We start from the raw sequence: 27,480 nt of genomic DNA on the forward strand, positions 1-27,480 counted from the left end.
AGTATTCCCCCACACTTTCATCTACATCATTTGTGTATTCAACAAACATTAAGGGTCACAATACTGATCATTGTGGCACACTGTTGGACACCATCCTCCAGTCACTCAAATAGCCTTCTACCACTGTCTTATTACTAAGCCAGTTTCTGATCCATCTCTCCAAATTTCCCTGAATTTCATGTGCTTTAACCTTCTCAGTCAATTTCAGCTTTGCTAAAATTCATACAAACTGCATCACCTGAACTTTCCTCATCCATATATTTGATCACAATCCACACATGGTAAAAAGTTGCAGCACGCTGCTGTGCAGAGGGACTTGGGTGTCCTTGTGCATGAATTACTAAAAGTTGGTCTAAATGTAAAACAGGTAATTCGGAAGGCAAATGGAATTTTATCCTTCATTGCTAGAGGGATTGAGTTTAAGAGTAGGGAGGTCATGTTGCAGCTGTATAGGGTGCTGGTGAGGCCACACACTGAGTACTGCGTGCAGTTTTGATCTCCTTACTTGAGAAAGGATGTATTGGCACTAGAGGGGGTGCAGAGGAGGCTCACAAAGTTCATTCTGGAGTTGAGGGTGTTGGCATCTTAGGAAAGACTGAGTAGACTGGGATTATTTTCATATAAGATTATGAAGAAAATACATAAGATAGATGTAGAGAGGATGGCAGGTGAAACAAGGACAAGGGGACATAACCTCAATTAGGGGGAGAAGGAACTTCTTCACCCAGAGAGTTGGGAATCTATAGAATTTCCTGTCTGGTGACATAATTGACGCTACTTCAGTAAATGTTTTTTTTGAAGCTAAGGTAGTTTTTTTGAACAATGAAGGAATTAAGGGTTACGATGAGGGGGGAGCTCAGGCCACAAAAAGGATCAGCCATGATCTTATTGAATGGTGGAGCAGACTCGAAGGGTCAGATGGCCCACTCCAGCTCCTAGTTCTGATGTTCCTATGTTCTGTGTTCAGGGCAACACAGTGGCTCAGTGCTAACCACTGAGCCTCACAACACCAGGGACCCAGGTTTGATTCCAGCCTCCAGTGACCGTGTAGAGTTTGCACATTCGCACCGTGTCTACATGGGTTTCCTCCAAGTGCTCCTGTTTCCTTCCACAGTTCAAAGATGAATTGGTCATTCTATTTTGCCTATGGTGTTAGGTGCATTAGTCAGTGGGAAATGGGTCTGGGTTGGTTACTCTTTGGAAGGTGGGTGTGGACTTGTTGGGCCAAAGGGCCTGTTTCCACACTGTAGGGAATCTAATCTACATCCTTATCACATCAGTAATTCCAGATTTCCACTCTATGAAAGCGAAGGAACAATGATATTGCTTCAAGTCAGAATTTTGAGTCACTTGGAGGGGAGCTTGCAGGTGAGAGAGTTTCCATGCATTTCTTGCCCTTCGAGAGGAGTTGTATTCAGAAAGTACTATTGAAGGACCCTTAGTAAGCTACTCTAATGCTTCCTCTGAATGGCATACACTTCTGTCACTGTGCTTTGGTGATGCAAGGATTGAATGTTGAAAGTGCTGAATATGGTACCAATCAAGCAGGTTGCCTTTTCCTCAATGGTGTCAAGCTTCTAAAGAGACAGCATTTCATCTCATCCCAGACTTGTACTTTGTAGATGGTGTTCTGGTGTTGCGAAAAAGCAAAGTTACTCACTTCAGAACTTCTAGCCACTGACTAAGCCATAGTACTTATATGACTAGATATGTTTCTGGTCAACGGTAACTCCTGGATGGTGATAGTGGGAGATTTAGTAATGGTATTACTTACAGTGTGGAAACAGGCCCTTTGGCCCAACAAGTCCACACCGACCCGCTGAAGCGCAACCCACCCATACCCCTACATTTATCCCTTACCTAACACTAGGGGCAATTTAGCATGGCCAATTCACCTTACCGCCCATCTGTGGACTGTGGGAGGAAACCGGAGCACCCGGAGGAAACCCATGCAGACACAGGGGGAACATGCAAACTCCACACAGACAGTCGCCTGAGGCGGAATTGAACCCGGGTCTCTGGCGCTGTGAAGCAGCAATGCTTACCACTGTGCCACCGTGCCGCCCACAAAGTGGGCATTGTATTGAGAGTGGTATTTAGTAATGGTGAATGTCACAGAGCAATCGTTAGGTTCTCTGATGTTGGAGACAGGCGACACAAGTGCCACGCAAAGAATTTGACTATTGCAGCAATATGGTGGCTGGCTGGGGGCAGTTACAAGTCAACAACATTGCTGTACCAGGAGTCAAATGTTGGCCAGACCAAGTAACGGCAGCAGATTTCCACCCCAAAACAACAATCGTGAACCAAATTTTTTTTTTTAAATGACAATTGACAAAGATTGCATGGTCATCATTAGACTAGCTTTTAATTTCAGATATTTATTGGCTTCAAATTTCTCCATCAGCCTTGGATGGAATTAAAATCCATATCCTAAGAACATTAGGTTGGTATAGTAGACTTGTTCAGAAGATAAAGTTATGTGGGATCCATAGAGAGTTGGTTACAAAATTGGCTTGGTCATAGAAAACAGATGGCATTTGTGAAGGGATGTTTTTCTGTCTGGAAGTGATGAAAGCAGCATATCTTCAGTCAGGCATTGAGTAAAAGTTGGAAAGTCATGTTGCAACTATATACATCTTGATTCAGGCCATATTTAGAGTATTGTGTGCAGTTTGGTCATCACACTATAGGAAAAATGTGGAAGCTTTGGAGAGGTTGCAAAGAAGTTTACAAGAATCTTGCTAGATTGGAGTGTATGAGCTATCAGAAAAGTTTGGACAAACTTGGAATGTTTTCAGGAGAGTGCCAGAGGTTGATAAGTGACCTGATAGGAGTGTATAAAATTATGAAGGCATGGATAGGGTGGATAGTCAGAGTCTTTTTTCCCTCAGGATGGAAATGTCAAATACTAGGGAACATGAGTTTAAAGAGGGGTAAGGGAGGTGGTAGAAACAGATACAATAGCAACATTTTAGAGACATTTACCAGACATAAATAGGCAAGGAATAGAGGGATATGGATTGTGTGCAGGCAGATGGGATTAAATTAGAATGATATCATGGTCAGCACAGAAATGGAGGGCCAAAGACCCTGTTCCTGTGCTGTTCTATGTTCTACTTCCTCGATTATTAGTCCAATGACATTAATTCAACATCACCGCATTCCCCAATGGTAGTCTGAATTCAGCACATATAGGATTCTTGCCTTTATTACAAAATCCAAGATCTGTGAGGTTATCCTCAAACTGTACAAATCATAGACCCTCTAGTGTGCTCACTGTAACGAGATGCAACTGAACTACAGAAGGTACAAAGGAAATTCATGAGGATGTTCCTTGCATTGTTGATATTTAGTTCCTGAAGAAAGGATACATAGGCTTGAGCTTTTCTTTTCGATACCAGAAGGTGTAGGTTTAGGATATGGAGGTGGTAATTGAGAGGAGATTCAATGGGTAATTATTTCACTCAGAGAATGGAGGATATCTGGAACTGTGATTAATTGGATGGTAGGTAGAAAAATCCGCATAACACTTTAAACATACTTAGATGTGTATTTGAAGAAATGCAACCTACAAGGCTTGACAATAATGAAAGCTGGATGGTTACTGAGTGCCCAAAGTGGACATGATATGAACTTATTGATCTCTGTCATTCTATGCCCTTTGCTTTTATAACATAAATAAGGGAAAATGTAGATTAGGATATCTGAACATCAAAAGATCACACAAAATGCACAGAAGTTTTTTTTTTACCTCAATTCATTGAGCATGTAAAGTTCTTCAAATACATGAATCATATGTTTACCCCTCACGCATTTGCAACTGGATACCCGAGGCCAATTTTAGCTGTAACGACCAGAAATGAGAGCAATGTGTAGCATTTTAGCTTCCAGAGTTGATGCAAGATGGGACAAATCAAGGAAGCGTGGATGACTGAAGGATGTAACATGCTTCTATTGTGTCATTTTTAAAAGATGAATTCTTCAAATAGATTATTAAGGGTTAATTGGACATGATAATAAATGATTGAAGTAAAGTGGAAAAATACACAAAAAGTAGAATGTGTGCGCATGCACGTGTGTGTGTGTGTGCGCGTGTGTGCGCGTGTGCGCAGCTGCTTGATCTTGACTGTTGGTGGGAAACATCTGCTCGAGTGGTCTACACGAGGCCATCTGGATTTGTTTTCCAACTATTTTTGATAAGTGGAATAGTACTGGAGGTATGCCAAATGGGGATTAAACCTTCAGAATAGTGCTCATATCAGAGACTTTGCCCTGCTCATCGGGATTCATACCATCAGGCTGGGGTTCATACAACCAATGTCATGGGACCTGAAGTAGAGCTCAGAGTGCCACTATCACTAAAGTCACTGACAGATAAACTCATTGTGTATCTCAGTTGTTTAAACTAATTATCTAACTTTGTAATATATAGGTACAGGAGTATAAGAATTATTAATTCAAATTATGTATCCTAACTGAATAAATTAGCTATGTATTGAATTAAAAGTTCCTTCTTGTAATCATTTTGGTCAGACCTTAAAAGAATCCATTTGGTATTTTCAGCCTAACAATACAGCTTCCAATTCCAATAATTCCAAAACAATTCCAACAAACTTGGAGGTTACTCTAGAAAAGATTTCACCCTTCTGGGAACAGTAACAAGGATCAAATACAGAAATAATCTAACTAAACATTTATATAGAACATATAGAAGGATACAGCGCAGTACAGGCCCTTCGGCCCTCGATGTTGCGCCGACCGAGTCCTACCTAACCTATACTAGCCCAATAACTTCCAAATGCCTATCCAATGCCCGCTTAAATGAACATAAAGAAGGAGAGTTCACCACTGATACGGGCAGGGCATTCCATGAACTCACAACCCGCTGTGTGAAGAATCTACCCCTAACATCTGTCCTATACCTACCACCCCTTAATTTAAAGCTATGTCCCCTAGTAACACCTGACTCCATCATCGGTAAAAGGTTCTTAGTATCTACCCTATCTAAACCCCTAATCATCTTATACACTTCTATCAGATCTCCCCTAAACCTTCTCTTCTCCAATGAGAACAGCCCCAAGTGCCTCAGCCTTTCCTCATAAGATTTTCCTACCATTCCAGGCAACATCCTGGTAAACCTCCTCTGCACTCGTTCTAAAGCTTCCACATCCTTCCTATAGTATGGCGACCAAAACTGCACACAATACTCCAGATGAGGCCTCACCAGAGTCTTATACAACTGCAACATGACCTCAGGACTCCGGAACTCAATTCCTCTGCCAATAAAGCCATGTACATTTGGATGTACATGGGGCGCTGCTGCCATAACACCCTGGACTGCAGCACTTACCTTGCAAAAATAAAGCTGTGCACCCACCTAGCAAAGAGATACAAACAAACACACACAGTCCACCCCTTGGTGATACTGAATTGAATACAATAATAATCCTAACTGGAAACCTGTACTCAACACCTCTACCCTGCATTCCTATTCTTTCAATAATCACTCGACCGTATATGTGTCGATTGATTAAGACACAACGGATTGAAAACACACATGCTGCACCTCACTTACTACAATGAAAACCTGTCCAACCCATCTATTTCTCACCTTCTATTTCCCCACATGGACATTTGGCCTGAGCAAGATCAAGCATCAGAAACCTTATGAATCAACAGATGAAAAACATGGGGAGTCACTAACAAGTTTTCTGCTTTTATTTACTTTATCATTTAGTGTGTATAGTTTTGGTGCTCAGATTTAGAGTATGGTAAAATATACCAATTTGGTTTCTTCATTTGTTCAACATTCTAGCACTTCCATTCAAAATTTATGACTCTAGAGTGTTTCTGTTCTTAAACTACAATTCTGTGATTGAGTGGGGAGTCAGTAGCAATTCAGCAAGGTGAACAATCCAAGCTAATTCTCTAGAGGGATGACTTTAAATCCCACCATGGGAAGTGGTCAAGTTTGAATTCAATATTTATTTCTGAAATTAAAAGCTATCTTAATGGTAACCATGCAATGTTACCAAATGGAGACAGCTAAAACAATCAGCCTTTCTACATCTCTCTTCACCACACTCTAAAATAAAACCTTCAACTTGAAAATTGACCCCAATGTTTCTTAACCAAGCCTTTGAGAAACCAATCCCAGAAATGATGAATAATCAATTCTAGACACCATTTTTTACCTTAAACAAAAAATTATCAAATTATTAATATATTAACTAAATAATTTAATTTGTCTAAGCTTTTAAACTCAAAACCCTTGGTTTTCAGTTCCTGTCACAGAAGACAGGCAGACAAATAAACACACACAATTAACAAAGTGGGCCAGATTACTTAAATGGTTTTCATGATATATTAATCCCTAGGCAAAGAGAATGATTTCTTGAATGTTTTTCTGAAGATATCAATAAGAGACACTGATAAAATTCACTCACATAGAGGTAGTGATATTTGACTGAATTTTCTATTCTCTAAAATTCCACAAACTAACAAGGGAGGTTTCAAATCTTCATGCTATAACACCAATAGCCAGATTTCTTTTCTCAGAAAATAGTTCATAACCCAGTTCAAACTCAGTCTGTCAGGGAGTGGTTAGTCTCCTTTACAAAGTTCCAGTTACCATTCAACAGGTGCCATTTCCCTTAGCCTGAAGTCTTTTTTAGACCTTGTAGAATCAATTCCTAGGTATTGACCTTGCTAACAACTAATTCCAGCTATTTTCTCCTCTCTGCGGAATCTTTTGATCAGGACCCATCTTGTAAATAACTTCCAAACCTGACCTTATGAATAAACAAAAAAAAACTTTTTAAAAGCTTTGAACACAAGCTGTTCCCCACAGTCCAAAAGTCATCTTGAGCACACAGTTCCCAGTTTATAGCTCCAAACTAAAAATGAGAAAAGAATATAACAAAAATTAACCAGTTAATTGTCATAAACAAAACCCCACCTGACCCAGTAATGCCCCTTCTGGGAAGGAGACCTGTCATGCTCACCTGTTCCAGCCTACATGTGGCTCCAGACCCATACCTATTTGCTCTCTGGCCAAATTAGAATTGTAGAATTCCGACAGTGCAGGAGGGGGCCATTCAATCATGGGCCAACCACCTGAAGAGCATCCCATCCAGAACCCGCCTTTACATGGCTAATCCACCTAATCTGCAGGTTTTTGGATGGAAGGAGGAAACCAGAGAACCTGGTAGAAACCCATATATATGCAAACCGCACAGTTGCCAAAGACTAAAATTGAATCTGGGTACCTGGCACAGTGAGACAGCAGTGAGAACACAGAACATGGAAAACACAGAACATGGAAAACACAGAACATGGAAAACACAGAACATGGAAAACACAGAACATGGAAAACACAGAACATGGAAAACACAGAACATGGAAAACACAGAACATGGAAAACACAGAACATGGAAAACACAGAACATGGAAAACACAGAACATGGAAAACACAGAAAAATACAGCGCAGTACAAGCCCTTCAGCCCTCGATGTTGCGCTGACCGAAGCCTACCTAACCTACACTAGCCCAATAACCTCCATATGCTTATCCAATGCCCGCTTAAATGACCATAAAGAGGGAGAGTCCACCACTGCTACTAGCAGGGCATTCCATGAACTCTCAACCCGCTGAGTAAAGAATCTACCCCTAACATCTGTCCTATACCTACAACCCCTTAATTTAACGCTGTGTCCCCTAGTAACAGCTGACTCCATGAGCAGAAGAAGGTTCTCACTGACAATCCTATCTAAACCCCGAATCATCTTGAACACCTCTATCAAATCTCCCCTAAACCTTCTTTTCTCCAATGAGAACAGCCCCAAGTGCCTCAGCCTTTCCTCATACGATCTTCCTACCATGCCAGGCAACATCCTGGTAAACCTCCTCTGCAATCGTTCCAATGCCTCCACAACCTTCCTATAGTATGGCGACCAAAACTGCACACAATACTCCAGATGAGGCCGCACCAGAGTCTTATACAACTGCAACATGACCTCAGGACTCCGGAACTCAATTCCTCTACCAATAAAGCCCAGTACACCATATGCCTTCTTCACAGCACTATTTACCTGGGTGGCAACTTTCAGAGATCTGTGTACATGGACACCAAGATCCCTCTGCTCATCCACACTACCAAGTAGCCTACCATTAGCCCAGTAATCCATCTTCTTGTTACTCCTACCAAAGTGAATGACTTCACACTTAGCTACATTGAACTCCATTTGCCACCTTTCTGCCCAGCTCTGCAACTTATCTATATCCCGCTGTAACCTGCCACATCCTTCTTTGCTGTCCACAACTCCACCAACTTTCTTTAGATTACTTACAGTGTGGAAACAGGCCCTTCGGCCCAACAAGCCCACACCGACACACCGAAGCTCAACCCACCCGTACCCCTACGTTTACCCCTTACCTAACACTACGGACAATTTAGCATGGCCAATTCACCTGACCCACAGGTCTTTGGACTGTGGGAGGAAACCGGAGCACCCGGAGGAAACCCACGCAGACACGGGGAGAACGTGCAAACTCCACACAGTCAGTCGCCTGAGGCGGGAATTGAACCCGGGTCTCTGGCGCTGTGAGGCAGCAGTGCTAACCACTGTGCCACCGTGCCGCCCAAACTTTCGTGTCGTCCGCAAACTTGCTCACCCAGCCTTCAAGCCCCTCCTCTAGGTCATTTATAAAAATGACAAACAGCAATGGTTCCAAAACAGATCCTTGTGGAACACCGCTAGTAACTGCACTCCAAGATGAACCTACACCATCAACTACTACCCTCTGTCTCCTTCCATCCAGCCAAATCCTAATCCAAACCTCTAATGCACCCTCAATGCCATACCTCCGTAGTTTTTGCATTAGCCTGCCATGAGGTACCTTATCGAACGCCTTGCTAAAATCTATATACACCACATCTATTGCTTTACCCTCGTCCACTTCCTTGGTCACCTTCTCAAAGAACTCAATAAGGTTTGTGAGGCACGACCTGCCCTTCACAAAACCATGCTGACAATCCTTGATCACATTATTCCTATCCAGATGTTCATAAATCCTATCCCTTACAATTCTCTCTAAGACTTTGCCCACAACAGAAGTGAGACTCACTGGCCTATAGTTACTAGGGCTATCCCTACTCCCCTTCTTGAACAAGGGGACCACATTCGCTATCCTCCAGTCTTCTGGTACTATTCCCGTAGACAACGACGACATAAAAATCAAGGCCAATGGCTCCGCTATCTCCTCCCTAGCTTCCCAGAGGATCTCAGGATAAATGCCATCAGGCCCAGGGGACTTATCTATTTTCATCCTTTCCAGTATTCCACAGACCTCTTCCCTACATACCTCAAGATCATCCATTCTAATCACTTGTGACTCAATATTCACATCAGCAACAGTGTCCTGTTCCTGAGTGGATACTGATGAAAAGTATTGATTTAGTGTTTCTCCAATCTCCTCCACCTCCATGCACAACTTCCCACTACTATCCTTGACTGGAACGATACCTACCCTAGTCATCCTTTTATTCCTGACATACCTATAGAAAGCCTTTGGGTTTTCCCTAATCCTACCAACTAAGGACTTTTCATGTCCCCTTCTCGCTGCTCTTAGCTCTCTCTTTAGATCCTTCCTGGCTACCTTATAACTCTCAATCACCTCAACTGAACCTTCACGCCTCATCTTTACATAGGCCGCCCTCTTCCCTTTCACAAGGGATTCCAATTCCTTATTAAACCACGGCTCCCTCACAAGACCCTTTACTCCCTGCCTGACTGGTACATACTTATCAAGGACACCCATTAGCTGTTCCTTGAACAATCTCCACATATCATTTGTGTTCTTCCCTTGAAGCCTATTTTTCCAATCCACACATCCTAAGTCATGCCTCACCGCATCATAATTTCCCTGCCCCCAGCTATAACTCTTGCCCTGCAGTGCACACTTATCCCTCTCCATCACTAGAGTAAAAGTCACCGAGTTGTGGTCACTGTTCCCAAAGTGTTCACCTACGTCCAAGTCTAACACCTGGCCTAGTTCATTACCTAGAACCAAATCCAGTATGGCCTCACCTCTTGTTGGCCTGTCTACATATTGTGTCAGGAAACCCTCCTGCACACATTGGACAAACACCGACCCATCTAACAAACTCGAGCTATAGCTTTCCCAGTCAATATCTGGGAAGTTAAAGTCCCCCATAACAACCACCCTGCTACTTTCACTCTTCTCCTGAATCATTCTCGCAATACTTTCCTCTACTTCTCTCGGACTATTAGGAGGCCTGTAGAAAACTCCTAACAGGGTGACCTCACCTTTCCTATTTCTAACCTCAGCCCAAACTACCTCAGATGGCAAGTCTTCCTCCATCGTCCTTTCCACCGCTGTAATACTATCCTTAACAAGCAATACCACACCTCCCCCTCTTTTACCCCCATCTCTGACCCTACTAAAACATTTAAACACTGGAACCTGCAACAGCCATTCCTGTCCCTGTTCTACCCACGTCTCTGTAATGGCCACAACATCCAAGTCCCAGGTACCAACCCACGCTGCAAGTTCACCTACCTTATTTCTTATACTTCTGGCATTGAAGTATACACACTTCAAACCACCTTCCTGTTTACAGGCACCCTCCTTCGAGATCGATGCCATGTTCCTAACCTCCCTATACTCAAGGTCCTGTACCCTAAAGCTACAGTCCAGGTTCCCATGCCCCTGCAGAGTTAGTTTAAACCCTCCCAAAGAGCACTAGCAAACCTTCCCCCAAGGATACTGGTGCCCCTCAGGTTCAGGTGTAGACCATCCTGTTTATAGAGGTCCCACCTTCCCCAGAAAGAACCCCAGTTGTCCAGAAACTGGAATCCCTCCCTCCTGCACCATCCCTGTAGCCACGCATTTAACTGTTCTCTCTCCCTATTCCTATCATGCCTCCCAATTACTGTCACTTATGTTTGACTGCAGTTCTCAATATGAACTAAATTTTTATAACTGGAGATAATAGGCTAGACCTTGTGGTGTCACTGGACAAATTTCTTTTGGCATTGTTTAGTCCAAAATCATTTGTGCTTTTAGTTACAAGTGGTATAATCCAATAATAGCATGAAGGGATTCAAGGAGACAAGAGAGTGGAGTTTCTATATTCACAATGAATGGCACAAATAGTAATACATCACTAAGAATATTTAACATTTTTATTCACTGTTTGCATATATCTCAGAATGTGATCCAACAAACATGATTTTTAAAGCATTGCCACCTTTGGACAGTCTCCTTAATTTGAAGTAGTTTTTATTTCCCAAAGCACTTTTTGTTTTAAGACTACAGCTATTTGGACTACAGCTCTTCTCACTCTACGTCCTGTAAGGACTCTATCCCTTTCTTTCAGCTCCTTTGCCTCCACCGCATTTGTTCCGATGAGGCCACTTTCCAAAGTGGTGCTCTTAATATGTGCTCCTTCTTCTCCAACCATGACTTCCCACCTACAGTTGTTGACAGAGCTCTCGACAGCTTGCGGTCCATCTCCCGCGTCACAACCCTCACCCCTCCCAGAACAAGGATAGGGTCCCTCTTGTTCTCACCTTTCACCCCACCATCCTTCAATGCAAAGAATAATCCTTCACCATTTTCGCCAACTCCAACACAACACCACCACTAAACGCATCTTCCCTTCCCTCCCCCGCCTGCATTCCGCAGAGACTGTTTCCTCCGGGATAATCTAGTCCACTCCTCCATCACATTCATTGCTCCCAATGTGGTCTCCTCTATATCGGAGAGGCAAAACGCCAACTGGGTGATCACTTTGCTGAGCACCTTTGGTCTGTACGCAATCAGGTCCCGGACCTTCCCGTGGCTTGCCATTACAACACACAATCCAGCTCCCATGCCCACATGTCTGTCCTTGGCCTGCTGCAATGTTCCAGTGAAGTTTAATGCAAACTGGAGGAACAGCATCTCATCTTCTGATTGGGCACGTTACAGCCTGCCAGTCTCAACATTGAATTCAACAACTTCAGATAATTTTTTTTTCATTTATTTTTAAAGTTTTTATTTCATTGTTCTGTACCTATTTTTTGTTTGTCTCTCTTTCTCTTGCTCCCCACTCTATCATCACCTTTTTCTCTCCTCTTCGCTACCCTCTCCCCTGTTTTCCATTTTGCTTCTGCTTCACCCCTCCTCCCTTCCTCCCCCTCTCCCCCCATATTTTGTCACACAGCACTAGCTTCAACCTTTGTCATTCACAGCTCCTAATCTCCCTATAATCTCTCTATGCACTGTCATTATCATCTCTTCATTGCTACCTTTGCTTCTGGAGCCATGACCCACCTTCTCTCAGCCTCGTATAAATACCTCCCTATTTCTCCCCTTTTTTTAGCTTTGAGAAAGGGTCAGTTAGATTCGAAATGTCAGCTCTTTTCTCTCTTTACAGATGCTGCCAGACCTGCTAAGATTTTCCAGCATTTTCTGTTTTGGTTTCAGATTCCAGCATCCACAGTATTTGCTTTTATTTGTTTTAAGACCACAGTCCAAAAAAAAAATACGGTCTTTAAACCAAACTTCATGTGTGATCCATACATTTAAAAACATTTTTATATTTAGTTATTCCTAATTATTGGTGTTGCATTATTTATTCTCATGCTCAATAAGTAATGAACTCAACTATTGGTGTTGCCAGGGTTGGAGGATCTGAGCTACAGGGAGAGGCTGAACAGGCTGGGGCTGTTTTCCCTGGAGCGTCAGAGGTTGAGGGGTGACCTTATAGAGGTTTACAAAATTATGAGGGGCATAGATAGGATAAATAGACAAAGTCTTTTCCTGGGGTCAGGGAGGCCAGAACTAGAGGGCATAGGTTTAGGGTGAGGTGGGGAAAATATAAGAGAGACCTAAGGGGCAACTTTTTTCACACAGAGGGTGGTACATGCATGAAATGAGCTGCCACAGGATGTGGAGGAGGCTGGTACAATTGCAACATTTAAGAGGCATTTGGATGGGTATATGAATAGGAAGGGTTTGGAGGGATATGGGCCAGATGCTAGCAGGTGGGACTAGATTGGGTTGGGATATCCGGTCAGCATGGACGGGTTGGACCGAAGGGTCTGTTTCCACGCTGTACATCTCTATGACTATTTGCTAACTCAAAGAAATCTAGTTAAATTAGGTCCTTTAAAAATATAAATTCATTTGGTGTTGAAGCCATTAGAGAAGAGATCCTTTATAAATTAACCCAGTTGTGAAGGGCAGGTGAATAAAGGAGGGAAACCAGTCTATTCCTCCTCAACTGAGAATTTAAGGAGTATTCTGTTTGGAATGGTTAGAAATTGGGAAGCCTCATATGGGAACTTGTCATACTAAGTAGAAGATTGAAAAGTGGCACACTGACACTATGCAAGGCGTCGAAGGAAATTCCAAGAAACTATAAACTGCTTAAAAGGTTTCAGAAATAATAATCAATAAAAGAATTAACAGCCAGTTGAAATTTTAGTTAATGAGTTAATATTAATTGAGATAACGCCAGCACAGCTTTGCCAAAAAGAGAGAACAGGCTTGACTACTTTTTTTCATGAAGCAACAGTGTTAATTTAGATAACACCATGGATATTGATTGGTTACAAAACTGAAGTCCATGAACTAGGGGGATCAGCATCAGCTTCAATGAAACACGGCTCGGTGATCAAAAACAAGTTTTAGTAAAGACAGGTTGTGTTATGTTGCACTGTTAGAATGTCAGCAAAGCTTAAATAATTTTTTGAGAAGATTTGTAGCTCAGATTGAGGTATTAGATGTAGGTATTCTCACTGAGCAAACCTACATCCAGAACCTCAAAGAAATGCGCTCCTAATATCTGTTACAACATGGTGGAAACCCTTCTGGTAATTAAACCAAACACAAAAAAAGTTTACCTCACCTTGTAATCTGTTAAAGTAAGTGACAGAGAACTACCCAAATTCCATTATTTAATGAAAAAATATCAATTTTATTCTTTAATTCTAAAATTGAACATGTAAACAACACCAATTTACAACTCAATCTCCTTTCTCAAAGATTTGCCATCTACCTCCAATATAACAATATACTGATCCAATAAAGCTCCTATTAAATTTACAATAGATCGATTTTCAAAACCAGACAACAGCTGTTGCCTCTGGTGTCAATTCACCTGTTTGTTGATCTCCCTGAGACATCTTTAGTTTTCTGCTGCAAAGATATTTCATATGAAAATGGTACCTTTTTTGAGAAGCTGAATTGGCCATGCTAAACTGCCTGCAGTGTTAGGTGAAGGGGTAAATGTAGGGGTCTGGGTGGGTTGTGCTGCGGCGGGGCAGTGTGGACTTGTCGGGCTGAAGGGCCTGTTTCCACGCTGTAAATAATCTAATCTTTCAATTTTTCAGCGCGCACACACTGCAATTAGTCACATGACAGGAGCTTGACAGCTTTCACTCTCTCAAAAGGTACAGTACTTCATAACATATCACTATCATAATATATGAATGGAGGGCATAAAAATCTTATACTATTTCTTATCTTATATCACTTGATCGGTGACATTCAATTTGAAGTATACTTTTCTATTGTAACAGATAAATGTTACCAAGTGCTTAAGGAATGTACTGTTTAAACATAATAGTTGTAATGTCTGCTGGACATTACAAAATCAGCAGATCCACACCTAATTTCTTATGCTACTAAAGATAACCTGAGAGCTGATTGTCTATGTATACAAATCTTTGCTCTGCACACCAGCTACACCAGCCTACCAGCTTCAAAGTTTGTGATTGCTGATTTCATGAATAGTTTGTGGGCGGCACGGTAGCTCAGCAGTTAGCACTGCTGCCTCACAGTGCCAGAGACCTGGGTTCAGTTCCCACCTCAGGCGACTGTATGGAGTTTGCACGTTCTCTCCGTGTCTGCGTGGGTTTCCTCCCACAGTCCAAAGATGAGCGGGTCAGGTGAATTGGCCATGCTAAATTGCCCGTAGTGTTAGGTAAGGGATAAATGTAGGGGTATGGGTGGGTTGCGCTTCGGTGGGTCGATGTGGACTTGTTGGGCCGAAGGGCCTGTTTCCACACTAAGTAATCTAATCTACTGAGCATGAGAACATGGAGCAGAAGTATATAAAGCTCTGGAGTATGGCATTCTGGTTTTCTCATTAGATTTTAAGAAGAATGGAAGGATCTCTCAATGGATGCAGAGGGAACTTACGAAAATGGTTCCAGATACACAACATTTTAGTTACAAGGTTAGGTGAGACAAGCTAGGGGCTGATCACCTCGGAGAAAAAGAAGTGAAAAGGAAAGTTTACGGAAGTGGAGAAAATTACATCAGATTAAAAAAAAATCCTTGCTCAACCTACACAACTGTAATCAGTTTTCTTCTGGAAAATTTCTGACCCGCAAACAATAAATCAGTTAACTCCCTTCTTAACATTTCTCTCTTAACCATGCCTATCAGCCACATATTCTGACACTTCAGAAGCCCAGTACAGAGAGTTTTTTTTAAAGCTACTCTTTACGTCTAAACCTCTAAAGGACTCATTTTCTTATGCGCTGACATTTAGGAGTTTGCAAACTTACAGTACTTCTACTGTTATAGATGTTTTCTCCCTGAATTAACATGTACATGACCTGATATCTTCAGGATGGTCCTGATTGAGTGTACTGGATTCCCGCTGCTAAGCAATAATAGCTTTTCGTTTATAGTCTCCTATCTTTTTATCCCCCTGTGCAACGAACTATTCACCTCAAGGGTTTTAAATGCATGCAAACAAAATAAATCTCCAGGCATCTTGCTACCATTTCCAGTACAAAACTAAAATGAAACTAAAAATTAAAAAATATAGAAACACAAGTCAAATTTAAAGCTTTATATCATGTCTGCACTTTAGAACCCAGGTCACAAACAATAATGAATGTCAACCTTCAACAGGACTCAAAATAAATTATGCTATTGTGGGAAATTAATTTATATCCATAAAAATATTTGACAATTTATACTTCATACACAGGACAAGGGAGATGAGTTTCAAATGATAGAATCGCTACATTGTGGAAACAAGCCATTTGGCCCTACAAGTTCATACTGACCCTCCAAAGAGTAACCCAACCAGACCCACTTCCCCTACTACTGTACATTTACCCCCAACTAATGCACCTAACACATCACTGAACACTGTGGGCAATTTGCATTGGCCAATTTGGCCAATTCACCTAACCTATACATCTTTCGATTGTGAATGGAAACTGGAACACCTGAAGGAAACCCACGCAGACACAGGGAGAACGTGCAAACTCCAAACAGACAGCCACCGGAGGCTGGAATTGAATCAGGGTCCCTGACACTGTGAGGCAGCAATGCTAACCACTGAGCCACCATGCCATCCTATTCTCTCAAGAAATCTCTCTACGAAGTAATTGTCATAAATTGTATCCACTCAGTAGAAATTGTATGAGAAGCAAATCTTGAATTAAAAAAAAATGAATATGGTAATAGAAGTACAGATAGAAGAGGAGAAAAAAAAAACACAGAAAAGCCACCGGGAAGAGAGGCTCACATGCCCTCACCTTTGTTCTTGATTTTCATAAAACTGCAAGATCTTAAAGGATTGCTGCTTCCAAAAGTTCTGTTTTGAGAAAAAAAAAACTTGTAAAATTATGATGTGGATGGAAAGAAAGAGTGTCCAACTATTGAACTCATCACATACGAGAGTCTCTTCCTCCAAATTCTTTACTGCTTGCACGTTTTCTTTAAGGTCCTTCAGTTCCCGGTCAAGTCTTTCCTCAAACATTTTCAATTTCTGTAACCTTTTAGAAGACATACAAATTAAAATTGTACCAAGCAATATGCATACAAAACTGCAACTCTCAAAGAAATCTTGGTCAAATGTTAGTGATTACACCTTATCATGCTACATCAACCAGAATAATTAAGTTTTGCAGTAATGAACACAAGTAGGCAGTTCAGTTCTCTTCAGCATTTTAAGAACACAAGAAATGTAAGCACAGACCACACGGTCCATGAAACCTTTCCAACCAATTAATACAATTATAGCTGATTTTGGTCATTAACCCCCACCGTCTTCCTGCTGTCTCTACCCCTGGATTTCAGGAGACCAAAATGCTTACCTCAGTGTTGGCTGACCACTTCAACTGCCCCCACCCCCCCAAAGGTCCTCGGCCTCCTCCACCACAAAATCCAAGCCACCAGACAACTAGAGGAAGAATGCCTTATCTTCTGCCTTGGGACCCTTCAACCACATGGCATCAACATAGACGTCACTGGTTTCCAAATCTCGCCTCTCCAATATTTATCCCAGATCCATGTCTCCAATTCAGCATGGCCCTCTTGACCTCTCCCCACCTGTCTATCTTCCTTCCCGCATACCTTCCCCCAGCCCCACCCCCAATGCCATATTTATCTCTCAGCCTCCTTCTCTCTCCGCATTCCTGATGAAGGGTTTATGACTGAAACTTTGACTCTCCTGCTCCTCAGAGGCAGCCTGACTTGCTGGGCTTTTCCAGCATCACACTTTTCACCCGATTCTCCAGCATCTGCAGTCCTCACTTTCTCTTCCTTGAATTTATTTGCCAGTGGAGCATTTATAACCACCATTAAATAATCTTATTTTTAAAATAAGATATTCAATACATTACATTTTGTTTGAACTGTGGCCATTTCATAATTTCATGTAATACTTAATGCCAATTACTCAATAACCTTAAGCATTCAATTTGCTCATGACTGACTTACACCATTCACCTGCACTGACTCCATATTCTTATAGGTCTACAGCACAAAAAAGACCCTCTGACCCATTGAGCCTGTACTTGTCAAAAATAGCCACCTAACTATTCTAATCCCATTTTCCAGTACCTGGCCCATAGCCTTGTATGCCTTGGCATTGTTTGTGCACACTTAAAAACTTCTTAAATATAGTGAGGGTTTCTGCCTCTACCACACTTTCTGGCACTGAGCTACTGATTCTCAACACACTCTGAATGGGAAAAATAAAATCCTCATCTCTGCTAAGCTTCCTGTCTTTATCTTAAATCTATGCCCACATCCATTGATCTCACTTCCGAGGGAAATCTGCCCTATGCCCCTCAAAACTTTATACATCGCAATCCTGTCCCCCTCTCAGGTCTTCTCTGCTCCAAGGAAACAACACAATTCATCCAGTCTTTCTTCATAACTAACACTCTTCAGCTCCAGCAACATCCTCTGAACAATCTTCAGTGCAATCATATCCCCATCTTAAAATATGGATTCCAGAACTGCATGCAGTCTAGCTGTGGCTGAACCAACCTTTTGTACCATCTTGCCCACTGTTATCTAGCATATCAAAATGGTTCCACGAAGAGCACAAAAAGGTAGGCCAGGAACAGCAGCATGCATACCCAAAATCGGGGTGCCTGATGAAACTATAGCACAAGACTACTGCTTGCCAAAATAACAACATACCTGATTGCAGTTGTGCCACATTTCAGTCATGAATGGTGGGGACAATTAGACAACCAATAGTAGATGTCAAAGATCTCCCCACCTCAATACTAGGGGGCCCAGTCTGAAACAGTTAGATCAATCTCATTCTGAAGTGCTGGGTGGATAATCTAGTTTAGACTCTCCTTACGGTGTCCAGCACCCCAGGTGCCAGACTTCCACCAAATGTGATATCATGAAATACTCTCAATTAGGGATACTGCAAAGGCAATGGACCATGACAATATCATGTTAACTTTTGCTCCTGTATTAGCCAGTGGGCGGCACAGTGGTTAGCTCTGCTGCCTCACAGCACCAGAGACACGGGTTCAATTCCTGCCTCAGGCGACTGACTGCGTGGAGTTTGCACATTCTCCCCGTGTCTACATGGGTTTCCTCCCACAGTCCAAAAACGTGCAGGTTAGGTGAATCGGCCATGCTAAATTGCCCGTATTAGGTGCAGGGGTAAATGTCGGGGAATGGGTCTGGGTGGGTGCGCTTCGGCGAGTCGGTGTGGACTTGCTGGGCCGAAGGGCCTATTTACACACTAAGTAATCTAAGTAGCCACACCCCTAGCTATGCTGTACCAGTACAGCTAAAATGCAAAGATTTATCAAGCAACATGGGGGAAACTGCCTCAGTATGTCATAGAGTCATTCAGATGTACAGCATGGAAACAGACCCTTCAGTCCAACTCGTCCATGCCAACCAGATATCCTAACCTAATCTTGTCCCATATCCCTCTAAATCCTTCCTATTCATATACCGACCCAGATGCCTTTTCAATGTTATAATTGTACCAGCCTCCATCGCTTCCCTTGGCAGTTCATTCCATACACGCACAACACGGTGTCAAAACGTTGCCCCTTAGGTCCCTTTTAAATTTTTCCCAGCTCATCCTAAACCTATCCCATCCAGTTCTGAATGTTGGTCAGGCTACAGCCAGAGTATTGTGTGCAATTCTGGAATTCACCTTATAGAAAGGACACAATAGCACCGGAGAGGAGATTTACTGGGATGTTGCCTAGGCTGGAGAGTTTCAGATATGAAGAGAGATTTGACAGACTGTGGTTGTTTTCCTCAGAGCAGAGAAGATTGAGAGGGCACATTATTGAGATGTATAAAATTGAGGGGCTTGGTTTTCTTTATTCATTCATGGGGTGAGGACATCACTGGCTAAGCAGCATTCATTGACTCTTCCTAAATGCACAGAGGGCATTTAAGAGTCAACCACATTATTCTGGGTCTGGAGTCACATGCAGGCCAGCAGTTTCCTTCCCTAAAAGACATTGGTGATCCAGATGGCGTTTTCCAACAATGGATTCATGGTCATCATTTAGACTTTTAATTCCAAATCCACTATCTATCATGGCAGGATTCAAACCCAGGTGCCCAGAACATTATTTGGATCTCTGGATTAACAGTCCAGTGATAATACCATTGGGCTATCGCTTCCCCCCCATGTTACTTCGACAGGGTAGACAGGAAGAAACTTGTCTCATTGAGAGAGGGATCAATGACAGATTTAAGTAAAGAGGCAGAAGGTTTCGGGGTGATGAGAGGGTGGTGGGAATCTGGAACTCACTTGCATGTAAGTGTGGGAGAGACAGAAATCCCTGTAACATTTAAAGTATTTAGATGTGAACTTGTGATGCCAAGGCATTCAAAGCTTTAGGCCAAAGGCTGGAAAATGGGATTTGAAAATTTCAGTGGCTGTTCTTGACAAGCATTGGATGCAATGGGCTGAAAAGCCTTTTTCTGTGCTGTAGATCTCTATGACTATGGCTCTGTCTTTCTTTCAGTACCTAGTTGATTATTAATAGCTTAGTACAAAAGTTCAAACCTGGATTTGTGAATCTGATTCAGCAACGTAGATATTTTCTGTTCAGCAGATTGCAGTGATTGCTTGGAGCGTTCTTCCATTTTCCTGAAACAAAACTGAGTCAAACATCTAATCAATTCATATTTCTCACAAACCTTCATTTATCATCACCTGCAATTTGGCATTTGCATCTTTTTACAATTTACAATTCTTGGGCAGCTTATGTCATATTTACAGATATAAAATTCACAAATTTACCAACAGATATTGAACAGATGCTTTCCTTCATACGCTACACATTTAACAGAATCACGGCCATACAATATTTTCAGTCCATCAGGCCTTTGAATAGCTTTTTCAAGGCTTTAATTAGTTCAATTTCACAGCTTTTGGCCTATAGATGAGATTTGTTCCTCCAAATATTTATCCAATTCCTTGACTGGAAGTTTTGGGATGCAGAAATAGAATTAAAATTGCTATTAGTCATTTCTAAGCCACTTATCGAGTTTAGCAGTGTATATCCATTCTTTGGTGATTCGCTTCTTCTCCCAAACTTTTAGAATTTATCATGAGATTTATCACAAAATGTAACAATAAGATTAATTCTGATATTGACTTCAGTGACGTGCACCCCCTTTGGTTATTATTCTGTTTAGCTTATTCACCCACAGGGGAGATGCCAGAGAACTGGAAGATTGTTAATATGGCTTCATCTCTTAAGAAGGGTGACAAGGATTATAGACCAATGAATCACACATCAGTAGAACACAAAATATAGAACAGTGCAGCTCAGGAACAGGCCAGTTAACCCATAATGTCTATGACAACGACACCATTCTAAACTTATTCCATCTGCTTGCACATGGTCCATTTTCCTTTATTCCCTGACTGTTCACACAAAATGCCTCTTAAATGTTATCATATCTGCTTCTACCTACAGTTACAAGACATTCCAGACACCAAACACCCACTTTGAGGGGAAAAAAACTTTCCTTGTACATCTCCTTTATACTTTTCCCCTCTCACTTTAAACCTATGCCCCCTAGTTTTTGATGTTTCCAACTGGCAAAAGAGATTCTGATCATTCACATCTGACTGATTCTATTCTTGTCTCTCATTGTAGGGAAACTATTGAAGATAATTCTCAATGAAAGAATTAATCTCTACTTGGAGAAGCAAAGTTTGTTAAGAGATAATATTGCATCATAAGGAGATTTAATTTTTTTTTAAAGGAAGGGTCCAACTCTGTCGAGGAAGAATGTTGCAGTTGTGTGGTTTACAAGGATTTCAGCAAAGCCTTTGACAAGTTCCCACATGGGAGACTAAAAGGTGAACACACATGGGATCCAGGGTAACTTGGCAAGTTGGATTCAAAAGTGACTTAGTGGTAGGAGACAAAGGGTGGTGGTAGAAGGCCGTCTGGAGCCCCTTGTGCAGTGGTGTACCACAGGATCAGTACTCGGACTCTTACTGTTTGTGACAAGATATAGGAGAAATTATTGGTTGGCACGGTAGATGTTGAAAACCAGCTAAGTAAGCTTGCAGATCACACAGATTAGACAAGTGGTTAACATTGTGAAAGATGGTCTTCAGTTGCAGGAGGATATTAACAGGTTGGTCAGATGGGTTGATAAGTGGCAGATGGAATTAAACCCTGAAAAAATAATGTGAAGTGATGTACCTTAGAAAAAATAAGATATGTGACTACTCAATAAATGAAGACTAGGAGTTGGGAGATATGGAGGGACCTTGGCGTGCTTGACTACACATTCCCAAAGCACCAGTACAGGTAAATCAGACACTTACAATCTATAGGATTACAGATAAAGGCAAAAACAGGGAAGTTGTGTTGGAGCTGTACAAGGTTTGGGTTTGGTCACTGAACTAATGAAGGATGTGAAGGGGATGCAGAAGCAATTCTCCAAGGTGTTACCTCGGATAGAGTAGTTTAGCTATGAAGAGATGCCAGATAAGCTTGGGCCGTTTTCATTCAAATAGGCCGAGAGGTCAAAAGATTGTAATGAAGCATGGACAGGAAGTAGCTGTCCCCTATATTTGAAGGGTCAATAACAAGGATGCATATTTTAAGGTGAAAGGAAAGAGGTTCAGAGGATACTTGAAGAAAAGGTTTTTCACGCAGAGGTTGAGTGCAGTCCTGGAAGTATAGTGGAGGCTGGAAACGTGGATGATCACTTGAAACGTACTGACATTCAAGGCTATGGGCCAAATGCTGGAAAATAGAGGATTGTAGATTTAGGGTAGCTTTTCATTAAACTGGTGCAAACTCTAATGGGCTGAGGAGCCTCTTCAATTCTGCACGCTTCCCTGACTCTATGTTTCTACATCGCTAAACATTTCAGTCTGGGCAAAGATATCAGATATGTATTAATAATATTGACAGGACATCATTTTTAAACATGGAGATGACAAACTGACATTTTAGTGAATAGCAAGAATATTATAATATTTAACAAGGGCATAGATTGGTGAAATAGTAAGGTATGTAGCAGACTAAATTTAGCAGAATTATGAAATAACGTGTTTTGGCTGGAATAATGAGGACAAATAAGAGTGAATAAGCATAACAGAATAGTAACCAAAGGGGGTGTACATCACTAAAGTCAATAACAGAATTAATCTTATTGTTACATGTACTCACATGAGTACAGTGAAAAGTTTACAAGTTGCCACTTACGGATCCATCTTATGCACTAAACAAAAAAAATAGTGGAAGGTGGAAAAGGAGGAGCTAAAGCAGTTGGAGCAGAGGAGGTCTGCCTGCACACTGCACTGATTGCTAAATGTAAAATTCACAGTAAATCATCGTAAAACATTGGTTTGGCCCTAGCTGGAGTATTGTATCCAATTGTGTGCATCACATTTTAAAAAGGATGTCAATATTTTATAAAGGGTGCAGAACAAAGTTACTAGAATGGTAGCATGGAAGAAACGCTTCAGTTTTGTGGTGCAATAGAAAAACAATTTCTTCACGTCATGGTAGAATAGGTTAAAGGTGGTTTGAATGTAGTTGATCAAAACATTGATCAAAACATTGATCAAAACATTGATCAAAACATTGATCAAAACATTGATCAAAACATTGATCAAAACATTGATCAAAACATTGATCAAAACCCTTCATTGAACTGTGATCTGAAGTGCACCAACTGCAAAAGTGGTCAAAGCGGTTTCAACATTAACTTTGAAAAGGGAACGAGTATCTGAAACAAGCATTTCGCACCAGTGTTTATATACAAGGATATACAAGCTAAAAGAACTTGTCACTATTTATTTTCCCACTTGAAAAATATCCATAAGACAGAGGTGGTGGTGTTGGATGTCTTAAAACTCAAAAGGTGGAGAAATCCCCAGGACCTAATCAGGTGTACCCTAGAATTCTGTGGGAAGCTGGGCCCCTTACGGAAGTATTTGAATGATCAATAGGTGAGGTGCTGGAAGACTAGAGGTTGGCTAACATGGTGCACACTATTTATGAAAGGTGGTAAGGAAATGCCAGGGAACCATAGATGGTGAGCTTGACATTGGTGGTGAGCAAGGTGCTGAAGGAAATCCTGAAGGATAGGATTTACATGTATTTGGAAAGGCAAGGACTGATTAGGGATAGTCAATGCAGCTTCGTGCATGGGAAATCATGTTTCACTAACTTGATTGAGTTTTTTGAAGTAGTAACGAAGAGGCGTGATGATTACAAACCAGCAGACATGATCTAAGTGCCTTCAATACGGTGTTTGACAAGGTACCGTGTGGTGGACTGGTAAACAAGGTTAGATCACGTGGAAAACAGAGAGAACTAGCCATTTGGACACAGAACTAACTCAAAGGCAGGAGACAAAGGAGAACCTAGAACTAGAGATCAGAGTTTAAAAATCAGAGTTTCCCATTAAAAATTAGCCTCAACTCTGTTTCATTCTCTTTGTGAAGGTGGTCATGGAAGCAGAGTTCTTAAATATTTGAAAATGAGGAACAAATATTTTTTGCAAAAAGAACCAATGCTCTTGAGGTGAGATAGAAATGAAAATTTGAGGTTACAATCAGAAATGTCATGACGTCATCAAATAGTGGAACTGGCTTTCGGGGATGAATGCCCTACTCCTGCTCCTCGTTTATATTCGTCTGCATATTTGTTGAATTGATGTATCATTTTATGCCAATACTCAAGTTCTAATTGTGTAATAACTTTCTGTATGAAAATTCAAGTACAATACATGCTCTGATTCTACTTGCTACATCTTCTGAAAAACTAACATTTACTGAACACCATGGTCCTTCAAGAAAAATTATATTCATTCTGTTGAATAAGGTTATGCCTATTACCTCATCCCTGATAATAGATCCGAGCATTTTTCCCATGATTCATGTTAGGCTAACTGACCTAAAGTTTCCCATCTTCTCCCTTTCTCTTTGCAATAGAATTAATGTTGACAACCTTCCTTCAAATCTTTTTGTAATTATTCAGTGACCTCAAATTTTAGAAAGTGATATAACAATGACAGTTTTGAACATAAACACTAAAAGGTACAGGAGATTTAGAAAGGACAAGTAATTAGGAGAAGGTGGAAGTGCGGTTGTTCATTGGTGACATTAGACAATAGGTAGCAATGATCTAAACTCAAGAAATCAGCATGCTGATTGTAATAGGAATTTATCAGAAAAGACTAGAGATAACCATCACAGAAGTCTTGCAGTGCAGGAAGGCCATTCAGCCGATCAGGCCAACCCAGGTTTTAAGCATCATTACCAAGTACCAATTTCTTGCTTTCTCCCTCATACCTCTTGCATATTATTTCTATCCAATCATTTAATGCCTTTTTGAATATCTTATTGAAATTACCAGCACATCCTTGGACACTATGGACAATGGAGCATGGCCAGTCCACCTAACCTGCACAACTTTGGACCGTGGGAAGAAATTGGATCGCCAAGAGGAAACTCAAGCAGACACAGGGAGAATGTACAAACGCCATACAGACAGTCACCTGAGGCTGGAATTGAACAAGAGTCCCTGATGCTGACAGGCTGCTAACCATTGAACCACACTAGCCCTTGACCTAGTCTTTTTTCCTCCAATCCTGCAGACTTAAAGCATCAGAAAAGCTAGTTTCAAATTTTCTGTTTTGCAGCTTGAGCCGCTTCCTCTTCACCATGGATGTGCGATCATTTTACACATCTGTTCCTTACCAGAATGGTGTCAGGCCTCTCCACTTCTTTCTGGGAAAAAGGCCTGAATTGTCTCCATTGACCTGCTGTGCTTTTCCAGCACACTCTGATCTAAACTTTAGTTTCCAGCATCTGCAGTCCTCACATTTGCCTAGTTGAGTTTAACCTTGCTGCGAATCCTCTTGCAAGGATGCCTACCTTGAAGAAGTTCTCCTCTCTCCACAAGAATCTCAGCGAGTCTCTCTTTCGTTGCAACCCCCAGGTCATCTCCTCTGCCCTGAAGCTCTTCAACCATGTACCTATTGTACTCTTTGCTACCTTCTCCCCAGCCCCTGCACCCCCACCCCCCACTTCTGCCCATTGACCGCCAGCCTCCTCTGCTTGGCTGAGCTCATCCTCACCCTGAGGTGAGAGGGGTGGCCATGTGTATGTGCAAGGGCCCAAGTCTGTCTTTTGGAGGAGTACATGGAACATTCCTTGTTCCAGACCTATTCCGGAACCCACCCACATCTTTCTCCAGTATACTGATGATATCATGGCTGTCTCTCTCTCTCTCACTCAGAATGGAGAAGTTTATCGATTTCACTTCCAATTTCTACTCTGTTCTCACTTTCACCTCGCCTCAGACTCCTTCTATCCTCAACATTGGTTTCTTTTTCTGGGGATAGGCTGGCTATTAACATCTACTGTAATTGCACTGACTCCCAGTTACCTGGACTATATATCCTAAAGATTCTATTCCATTCTCTCAGTTCCTCCATCACCATCACATTTTTTCAGATAATGGCATCTTCAACAAGGGATCCTCTGAAATATTCATTATCTTCCTCAACTGAGGATTCCCCAGCACAGTTGTTGACAGCCCTCAGCTGGGTCTGATCCATCTCCTGCATGTTGGCCCTCAACCCGTCTCCTCCCGCCTGCAACAGCGATAGGGTTACCCTCGTCTTTACCTCCCAGCTGCCATTTCTACCACTTCCAGATATACTACCACCAGACACACATTTCCCTCCCCTACCTTGTCTGCCCTCCTCAGGAATATTCCCTCTGGGACCACACTGCTCCACTCTTTCTTCATCCCCAACACCCCTCCATAGCCTCATGCCACCTTCTGCTACAACTGCAGAAGGCGCAACATCTGGCCATTTCTTTCTTCCCACTTCAGTATCGAAGGGCCGAAACATACCTTCTAGTTGAAGCAACACTTGACTAGATTGTGAGAAACGCAGTTAAACTACATTTGCTGCTCACAATATGGTCTCCTCTACATTGGGAAAATGACTAGGTGACCCCTCGCAGAACACTATGTACTGTTGACCAAAAAAAGACCCTGAATTTCCAATAGCTTGTCACTTTAACATGTTGCCCTTGTCAACATCTGACTCAAGTTTGCTGCAGTGCTCCAGTGAAGCTCATTGCAAGCTGAAAGAACACCACCTCATTTTCCCCTTAGAGACCCTACAAGCCTTCTAGATGTGATATTGAGTTCAACAACTTCAGGGCTTGAACTGTCCCATGTCCTTACCCAACACCACACACCAGGCCTTATTATCACAGTCTGCTATCACACATAACAGCTGAAAATGTGTTGCTGGTCAAAGCACAGCAGGCCAGGCAGCATCTCAGGAATAGAGAATTCGACGTTTCGAGCATAAGCCCTTCATCAGGAATGAGAGAGAGTAGCCAAGCAGGCTAAGATAAAAGGTAGGGAGGAGGGACTTGGGGGAGGGGCGATGGAGGTGGGATAGGTGGAAGGAGGTCAAGGTGAGGGTGATCAGAGGATCCTCTGATCACCCTCACCTTGACCTCCTTCCACCTATCCCACCTCCATCGCCCCTCCCCCAAGTCCCTCCTCCCTACCTTTTATCTTAGCCTGCTTGGCTACTCTCTCTCATTCCTGATGAAGGGCTTATGCTCGAAACGTCGAATTCTCTATTCCTGAGATGCTGCCTGGCCTGCTGTGATTTGACCAGCAACACATTTTCAGCTGT

At 42.0% G+C, this 27,480-nt stretch overlaps 1 protein-coding gene across 1 annotated transcript in view; it reads right to left on the bottom strand.

Annotated features, from left to right (window-relative positions):
* The window catches only part of LOC132832322 (synaptonemal complex protein 2-like), a 94,307-nt gene that overhangs the window by 13,639 nt on the left and 53,188 nt on the right, over positions 1 to 27,480 (bottom strand). Inside the window, exons 7-9 of the mRNA XM_060850236.1 lie at positions 20,333 to 20,427; positions 16,715 to 16,814; positions 16,575 to 16,633 (exon numbers count right to left, since the gene is read on the bottom strand). Of these exons, the coding sequence (XP_060706219.1) occupies positions 16,575 to 16,633; positions 16,715 to 16,814; positions 20,333 to 20,427 (254 nt within the window). The remainder of the gene's footprint in view (positions 1 to 16,574; positions 16,634 to 16,714; positions 16,815 to 20,332; positions 20,428 to 27,480) is intronic.

This window comes from Hemiscyllium ocellatum, chromosome 34 (assembly GCF_020745735.1).
Source record: "Hemiscyllium ocellatum isolate sHemOce1 chromosome 34, sHemOce1.pat.X.cur, whole genome shotgun sequence".
Classification (NCBI taxonomy): domain Eukaryota; kingdom Metazoa; phylum Chordata; class Chondrichthyes; order Orectolobiformes; family Hemiscylliidae; genus Hemiscyllium; species Hemiscyllium ocellatum.